Below are 10,211 nucleotides of genomic sequence, written 5' to 3'. Positions count from 1 at the left end.
TTTGGGTATATGTGTTAGTCTGGGTATATGTGTTAGTTTGGATATATGTGTTAGTTTGGGTATATGTGTTAGTTTGGGTATATGTGTTAGTTTGGGTATATGTGTTAGTCTGGGTATATGTGTTAGTCTGGGTATATGTGTTAGTCTGGGTATATGTGTTAGTTTGGATATATGTGTTAGTTTGGGTATATGTGTTAGTTTGGGTATATGTGTTAGTCTGGGTATATGTGTTAGTTTGGATATATGTGTTAGTCTGGGTATATGTGTTAGTTTGGGTATATGTGTTAGTTTGGATATATGTGTTAGTCTGGGTATATGTGTTAGTTTGGGTATATGTGTTAGTCTGGGTATATGTGTTAGTTTGGATATATGTGTTAGTCGGGGTATATGTGTTAGTTTGGGTATATGTGTTAGTCTGGGTATATGTGTTAGTCTGGGTATATGTGTTAGTTTGGATATATGTGTTAGTCGGGGTATATGTGTTAGTCTGGGTATATGTGTTAGTCTGGGTATATGTGTTAGTTTGGATATATGTGTTAGTCGGGGTATATGTGTTAGTTTGGGTATATGTGTTAGTTTGGATATATGTGTTAGTTTGGGTATATGTGTTAGTTTGGGTATATGTGTTTGTTTGTGTATATGTGTTTGTTTGTGTATATGTGTTAGTTTGGATATATGTGTTAGTTTGGGCATATGTGTTAGTTTGGATATATGTGTTAGTTTGTGTATATGTGTTAGTTTGGGTATATGTGTTAGTTTGGGTATATGTGTTAGTTTGGGTATATGTGTTAGTCTGGGTATATGTGTTAGTTTGGATATATGTGTTAGTCTGGGTATATGTGTTAGTTTGGGTATATGTGTTAGTTTGGGTATATGTGTTAGTTTGTGTAAATGTGTTAGTTTGTGTATATGTGTTAGTTTGTGTATATGTGTTAGTTTGGGTATATGTGTTAGTTTGTGTATATGTGTTAGTTTGGATATATGTGTTAGTTTGGATATATGTGTTAGTTTGTGTAAATGTGTTAGTTTGGATATATGTGTTAGTCTGGGTATATGTGTTAGTTTGGGTATATGTGTTAGTTTGGGTATATGTGTTAGTTTGGGTATATGTGTTAGTTTGGGTATATGTGTTAGTCTGAGTATATGTGTTAGTCTGGGTATATGTGTGGGTATATGTGTTAGTTTGGATATATGTGTTAGTTTGGGTATATGTGTTAGTTTGGATATATGTGTTAGTTTGGGTATATGTGTTAGTCTGGGTATATGTGTTAGTTTGGATATATGTGTTAGTCTGGGTATATGTGTTAGTTTGGATATATGTGTTAGTCTGGATATATGTGTTAGTCTGGGTATATGTGTGGGTATATGTGTTAGTTTGGGTATATGTGTTAGTTTGGGTATATGTGTTAGTTTGGGTATATGTGTTAGTTTGGATATATGTGTTAGTCTGGATATATGTGTTAGTCTGGGTATATGTGTTAGTTTGGATATATGTGTTAGTTTGTGTATATGTGTTAGTTTGGGTGTATGTGTTAGTTTGGGTATATGTGTTAGTTTGGGTATATGTGTTAGTTTGGATATATGTGTTAGTTTGTGTATATGTGTTAGTTTGGGTGTATGTGTTAGTTTGGGTATATGTGTTAGTTTGTGTATATGTGTTAGTTTGGGTATATGTGTTAGTTTGGATATATGTGTTAGTTTGGGTATATGTGTTAGTTTGGGTATATGTGTTAGTTTGGATTTGCGTGTTCTTGTAGTTTTTGGATGTGTTTTATGTTGCACTGCTGTGGGCTGGGGGAAATGGCATTTCATGTACGCAAGTGCATGAAGTGAAATGGCAAATAAAATGTTCCTGATTCCTGATCATACTAAACTATGACATCACACCGATCTGTCCATCTTATTAAACTATGACATCACACCGATCTGTCCATCTTATTAAACTATGACATCACACCGATCTGTCCATCTTATTAAACTATGACATCACACCGATCTGTCCATCTTATTAAACTATGACATCACAGCAATCTGTCCATCTTATTAAACTATGACATCACAGTGATCTGTCCATCTCATTAAACTATGACATCACAGCCATCTGTCCATCTTATTAAACTATGATATCACAGCAATCTGTCCATCTTATTAAACTATGACATCACACCGATCTGTCCATCTTATTAAACTATGACATCACACCGATCTGTCCATCTTATTAAACTATGACATCACACCGATCTGTCCATCTTATTAAACTATGACATCACAGCGATCTGTCCATCTTATTAAACTATGACATCACAGCAATCTGTCCATCTTATTAAACTATGACATCACATCAACCTGTCCATCTTATTAAACTATGACATCACAGCAATCTGTCCATCTTATTAAACTATGACATCACAGCAACCTGTCCATCTTATTAAACTATGACATCACAGCAATCTGTCCATCTTATTAAACTATGACATCACAGTGATCTGTCCATCTTATTAAACTATGACATCACAGCAAACTGTCCATCTTATTAAAACTATGACATCACAGCGATCTATCCATCTTATTAAACTATGACATCACAGTGATCTGTCCAGCTTATTAAACTATGACATCACAGCAATCTGTCCATCTTATTAAACTATGATATCACAGCAATCTGTCCATCTTATTAAACTATGACATCACAGCGATCTGTCCATCTTATTAAACTATGACATCACAGTGATCTGTCCATCTTATTAAACTATGACATCACAGCAACCTTTCCATCTTATTAAACTATGACATCACAGCAATCTGTCCATCTTATTAAACTATGACATCACATCAACCTGTCCATCTTATTAAACTATGACATCACAGTGATCTGTCCATCTCATTAAACTATGACATCACAGCAATCTGTCCATCTTATTAAACTATGATATCACAGCGATCTGTCCATCTTATCAAACTATGACATCACAGCGATCTGTCCATCATATTAAACTATGACATCACAGTGATCTGTCCATCTTATTAAACTATGACATCACAGCAACCTGTCCATCTTATTAAACTATGACATCACAGCAATCTGTCCAGCTTATTAAACTATGACATCACAGCAACCTGTCCATCTTATTAAACTATGACATCACAGCAACCTGTCCATCTTATTAAACTATGACATCACAGCGACCTGTCCATCTTATTAAACTATGACATCACAGCAATCTGTCCATCTTATTAAACTATGACATCACACCGATCTGTCCATCTTATTAAACTAAGATATCACAGCAATCTGTCCATCTAATTAAACTATGACATCACAGCAACCTGTCCATCTTATTAAACTATGAAATCACACCGATCTGTCCATCTTATTAAACTATGACATCACAGCAATCTGTCTAGCTTATTAAACTATGGCATCACAGCGATCTGTCATCTTATTAAACTATGACATCACAGCAATCTGTCCATCTTATTAAACTATGACATCACAGCAATCTGTCCATCTTATTAAACTATGACATCACAGCGATCTGTCCATCATATTAAACTATGACATCACAGTGATCTGTCCATCTTATTAAACTATGACATCACAGCAACCTGTCCATCTTATTAAACTATGACATCACAGCAATCTGTCCAGCTTATTAAACTATGACATCACAGCAACCTGTCCATCTTATTAAACTATGACATCACAGCAACCTGTCCATCTTATTAAACTAAGATATCACAGCAATCTGTCCATCTTATTAAACTAAGATATCACAGCAATCTGTCCGGCTTATTAAACTATGACATCACAGCAATCTGTCCATCTTATTAAACTATGACATCACAGCGATCGGTCCATCATATTAAACTATGACATCACAGCAATCTGTCCATCTTATTAAACTATGACATCACATCAACCTGTCCATCTTATTAAACTATGACATCACAGTGATCTGTCCATCTCATTAAACTATGACATCACAGCAATCTGTCCATCTTATTAAACTATGATATCACAGCGATCTGTCCATCTTATCAAACTATGACATCACAGCGATCTGTCCATCATATTAAACTATGACATCACACCGATCTGTCCATCTTATTAAACTATGACATCACAGCAATCTGTCCAGCTTATTAAACTATGACATCACAGCAACCTGTCCATCTTATTAAACTATGACATCACAGCAACCTGTCCATCTTATTAAACTATGACATCACAGTGATCTGTCCATCTTATTAAACTATGATATCACAGCGATATGTCCATCTTATTAAACTATGACATCACAGCAACCTGTCCATCTTATTAAACTATGATATCACAGTGATCTGTCCATCTTATTAAACTAGGACATCACAGTGATCTGTCCATCTTATTAAACTATGACATCACAGCGACCTGTCCATCTTATTAAACTATGACATCACAGCAATCTGTCCAGCTTATTAAACTATGACATCACAGCGACCTGTCCATCTTATTAAACTATGATATCACAGCGATCTGTCCATCTTATTAAACTAAGACATCACAGCGACCTGTCCATCTTATTAAACTATGACATCACAGCAATCTGTCCAGCTTATTAAACTATGACATCACAGCGACCTGTCAATCTTATTAAACTATGATATCACAGCGATCTGTCCATCTTATTAAACTATGACATCACAGCGACCTGTCCATCTTATTAAACTATGACATCACAGCAATCTGTCCAGCTTATTAAACTATGACATCACAGCGATCTGTCCATCTTATTAAACTATGACATCACAGCAATCTGTCCAGCTTATTAAACTATGACACCACAGCAATCTGTCCATCTTATTAAACTTTGACATCACAGCGATCGGTCCATCATATTAAACTATGACATCACAGTGATCTGTCCATCTTATTAAACTATGACATCACAGCAACCTGTCCATCTTATTAGACTATGACATCACAGCAATCTGTCCATCTTATTAAACTATGACATCACACCGATCTGTCCAGCATATTAAACTATGACATCACAGCAATCTCTCCATCTTATTAAACTATGACATCACAGCAATTTGTCCATCTTATTAAACTATGACATCACAGCAACCTGTCCATCTTATTAAACTATGACATCACAGCGATCTGTCCATCTTATTAAACTGTGACATCATAGCGATCTGTCCATCATATTAAACTATGACATCACAGTGATCTGTCCATCTTATTAAACTATGACATCACAGCAACCTGTCCATCTTATTAAACTATGACATCACAGCAATCTGTCCAGCTTATTAAACTATGACATCACAGCAACCTGTCCATCTTATTAAACTATGACATCACACCGATCTGTCCATCTTATTAAACTAAGATATCACAGCAATCTGTCCATCTTATTAAACTAGGACATCACAGCAACCTGTCCATCTTATTAAACTATGAAATCACAACGATCTGTCCATCTTATTAAACTATGACATCACAGCGATCTGTCCATCTTATTAAACTATGACATCACAGCGACCTGTCCATCTTATTAAACTATGACATCACAGCAATCCTTCCAGCTTATTAAACTATGACATCACAGCAATCTGTCCATCTTATTAAACTATGACATCACAGCAATCCTTCCAGCTTATTAAACTATGACATCACAGCAACCTGTCCATCTTATTAAACTATGATATCACAGTGATCTGTCCATCTTATTAAACTATGAAATCACACTGATCTGTCCATCTTATTAAACTATGACATCACAGCGACCTGTCCAGCTTATTAAACTATGACACCACAGCAATCTGTCCATCTTATTAAACTTTGACATCACAGCGATCGGTCCATCATATTAAACTATGACATCACAGTGATCTGTCCATCTTATTAAACTATGACATCACAGCAACCTGTCCATCTTATTAAACTATGACATCACAGCAATCTGTCCATCTTATTAAACTATGACATCACAGCGACCTGTCCATCTTATTAAACTATGACATCACAGCAACCTGTCCATCTTATTAAACTATGAAATCACGACGATCTGTCCATCTTATTAAACCATAACATCACAGCGATCTGTCCATCTTATTAAACTATGACATCACAGCGACCTGTCCATCTTATTAAACTATGATGTCACAGCAATCTTTCCAGCTTATTAAACTATGACATGACAGCGATCTGTCCATCTTATTAAACTATGACATCACAGTGATCTGTCCATCTTATTAAACTATGACATCACAGCAACCTGTCCATCTTATTAAACTATGACATCACAGCGACCTGTCAATCTTATTAAACTATGATATCACAGCGATCTGTCCATCTTATTAAACTATGACATCACAGCAACCTGTCCATCTTATTAAACTATGACATCACAGCAACCTGTCCATCTTATTAAACTATGACATCACAGCGACCTGTCAATCTTATTAAACTATGATATCACAGCGATCTGTCCATCTTATTAAACTATGACATCACAGCGACCTGTCCATCTTATTAAACTATGACATCACAGCAATCTGTCCAGCTTATCAAACTATGACATCACAGCAACCTGTCCATCTTATTAAACTAAGATATCACAGCAATCTGTCCAGCTTATTAAACTATGACATCACAGCGATCTGTCCATCTTATTAAACTATGACATCACAGTGATCTGTCCATCTTATTAAACTATGACATCACATCAACCTGTCCATCTTATTAAACTATGACATCACAGCAACCTGTCCATCTTATTATACTAAGATATCACAGCGATCTGTCAATCTTATTAAACTATGATATCACAGCGATCTGTCCATCTTATTAAACTATGACATCACAGCGACCTGTCCATCTTATTAAACTATGATATCACAGCGATCTGTCCATCTTATTAAACTATGACATCACAGCGACCTGTCCATCTTATTAAACTATGACATCACAGCAATCTGTCCAGCTTATTAAACTATGACATCACAGCGACCTGTCAATCTTATCAAACTATGATATCACAGCAATCTGTCCAGCTTATTAAACTATGATATCACAGCAATCTGTCCATCTTATTAAACTAAGATATCACAGCAATCTGTCCAGCTTATTAAACTATGACATCACAGCGACCTGTCCATCTTATTAAACTATGATATCACAGCAAACTTTCCATCTTATTAAACTATGACATCACAGCGATCTGTCCATCTTATTAAACTATGACATCACAGTAAACTTTCCATCTTATTAAACTATGACATCACAGCGACCTGTCAATCTTATTAAACTATGATATCACAGCAATCTGTCCATCTTATTAAACTATGACATCACAGCAACCTGTCCATCTTATTAAACTATGACATCACAGCGACCTGTCCATCTTATTAAACTATGATATCACAGCGATCTGTCCATCTTATTAAACTATGACATCACAGCAATCTGTCCATCTTATTAAACTATGACATCACACCGATCTGTCCATCTTATTAAACTATGACATCAATTGCGATCTCTCGGTTTTACTTAACTATGATATCATAGCTAAACTCAACATTGTCATTTTTCCTTCAAGTGTAAAATCTTTGCAGGTTAATTTAGGTGTAATCTTGTAGTTGATTTCATCAGTTACACCTGGTATCTGTATAAAAGCAAGTAGGTTGTATTGTAATGGGAACGTGATCAGATCCACATGCAATAAGTACAATCCATATGGCATTATGGCATTTTGTGTGTGTGTGTGTGTGTGTGTGTGTGTGTGTGTGTGTAGGGAAACTCAGGGCTGGGATTCAGTATAGCAGGTGGAACAGACAACCCTCATATCGGAGATGATCCATCAATCTTCATCACAAAGATCATACCTGGAGGAGCAGCAGCACAGGATGGACGACTCAGGTACACACACCAGGGTAACGTACATGCACGACACCCACTACGGTAATGTAGGCTAGAGAAGGCAAAGCCTTCCCTAGATTTATTACCCATGCCGGACTATCTGAAAGCCATTTTCGGGAAAGGGAGACGTTGGTTTTCATCAGACTACTTAAAAACTTACAGTTTCATCGAATACAGCAAAGAGGCAGATGCTGTGCTCTGTTTTCCATGCCGGCAGTTTGAGTGCTGCAGTGGTCGTAGAGATGCTGCAGTGTACGGCACTGGAAAACGTTGTGCTGAAGTTACACAGGCGTGCTGAATATGAACGCATGTCATTTATTCTTCCATACAAACTCACACAGCAAGCAACATGGCGCTGCACCAACAATCCTAGTCCTAGCTCTACCCTGTCAACCCAGAAACACTTTATTAAAGGGCCCGTGTCTACTTAACACAGAACGTCAACCAATTATGGTGAATTGTGCCCATAGAGTCCGCTACATTGTTGGGGGGTGGGTCTTATTGGGGGGTGGGAGCAGGGTAGGAAGGCACCCCCGCTGTGTGGACTGGGCAAGTCCAACAGGTCGATGCAAGTCCAGGTGAGCCGGTTTGAGGCGATCCACTGAAATGCACTCTGGCTTGTTGCTGACCTCCACGACAAAGTGCATGTTCCCGGTCTCCAAGACACAGGACGGCCTATCTTAAGCAGGCTGCAGGGGTCCATGGTGGGCGTCATTGTGGACGAAAACGTATTCTGCCAACTGCAGACTTGCGGGCATGTGAGATTATGGGAGGCCGTGTTGCGAGGTGGGGACCAGTGTGAAAGCTCTGGCGTTATCCAGGAGTGTGGTCCATTGATGGGCTGCAGACCAGAGAGCTGTGGTGTTGGGGATGAAATCCGCTGGGACCCACAGCGGCTGTCCGTAAACCAGTTCAGCAGACGAAGACTGGAGGTCCTCCTTCGGGGTGGTCCTGAGGCTTAGCATGACCTACGGGAGCCTGTCAACCCAGCTGCTGTTCTTGAAGCTGGCCCGAAGGGTGGCCTTCATAGAGCAATGAAACTGCTCGCACGACCCATTGGCCTTCGGGTGGTACACAGTGATGCAGTGGAGCTTCACCCTTATGCTCTCTGCGACTGCATTCCAGAACTCAGACGCAAACTGTGAGCCCTGGTCTGAGGAGAGGTAAGATGGGGTGCTGAACCAGGTGACCAAGGTCCCGATGAACGCCTGGGCTATGTCAGCAGACATCATCGATGAAGGTGGGACGACTTCTGGCCATCGAGTGGTTCTGTCCACCATGGTGAGGAGGTAAGTAAAACTGTGGGAGGGGAGCAGGGGGCCCATTAGGTCCACGTTTACACGGTCGAACCTCCTTTCGGGCACCAGGAACTATGCCAGGGGGGCTCTGGTGTGGTGGTGCACTTTAGAGTGCTGACACACCACGCAGGTGTCAGCCCAGTCTCTCATTTATTTTTTGAGCCTGTGCCAGACGAACTTGGCTGCCACTAGTCTTTGAGACGGCTTTTTGCCAGGGTGGAAGAGGCCATGGACAGTGTCGAAAACACGCCGCCTCCAGCCAGTGGGAATGATGGGCCGGGGCCGACCCGTGGAGACGTCGTACAGGAGCGTGGTGCCAGCGGCGTCGAAAGCAACGTCCTTTAACTGCAGCCCTGTGACAGCCATCCTGAAAGCCTGCATGTCCGGGTCGGCAGCCTGGTCAGCTGCCATGCGGGCATAGTCAAGACCCAAGTGGACGGCCCCCGCAATTGCCCTGGAGAGGCAGTTGGCGGCGAGGTTGGTTTTACCAGCAACATGCTTTGTTCATGGTGAACTCCGAGATGTAGGAGAGCCGTCGTTGCTGGCGGGTGGACCACGGCTCAGCCACCTTGGCCATGGTGAACGTCAATGGTTTGTGGTCCACAAGCGCTGTGAACTGGCGGGCCTCCAGCAGGGAAAGGAAGTGTTGAATGGTCAGGTAGAGAGTGAGGAGCTCCCAATCGAAGGTGCTATACTTCCGTTGCAGGGGTGTAGCTGTCGGCTGAAGAAAGCGAGCAACTGTCGTGTGCCGTTCACCCACTGCTCGTTCACCGCCCTGACTGCTTGGTCTGAAGTGCCTGTAGTAATGGCGATCGGAGCCTTGGGTGATGGGTGTGCCAGCATTTTTGCGTCAGCCAGAACAGTCTTAGTGTCCACAAATGCCTTGTCTCTCTCTGCAGACCAGTCCAGTGTGTTTGGTGGCTTTGCCTTTCCGGGCCTCATACAGGGTTTGCATGAGTTGAGCCGCTCGGGGGATAAAGCGGTGGTAAAAGTTCACCTTGCCA

General features: G+C 40.1%; 1 protein-coding gene across 1 annotated transcript in view; it reads left to right on the top strand.

The window, feature by feature from the left end:
* Positions 1-10,211, top strand: part of LOC130130658 (disks large homolog 4-like) — a 137,734-nt gene that overhangs the window by 1,079 nt on the left and 126,444 nt on the right. Inside the window, exon 2 of the mRNA XM_056300420.1 lies at positions 7,785-7,909. Within this exon, the coding sequence (XP_056156395.1) occupies positions 7,785-7,909 (125 nt within the window). The remainder of the gene's footprint in view (positions 1-7,784; positions 7,910-10,211) is intronic.

Source organism: Lampris incognitus, chromosome 20 (assembly GCF_029633865.1).
Source record: "Lampris incognitus isolate fLamInc1 chromosome 20, fLamInc1.hap2, whole genome shotgun sequence".
Classification (NCBI taxonomy): Eukaryota; Metazoa; Chordata; class Actinopteri; order Lampriformes; family Lampridae; genus Lampris; species Lampris incognitus.
The sequence above is the reverse complement of the archived record's forward strand: the minus strand, read 5'-3'. Positions and strand labels throughout refer to the sequence as shown.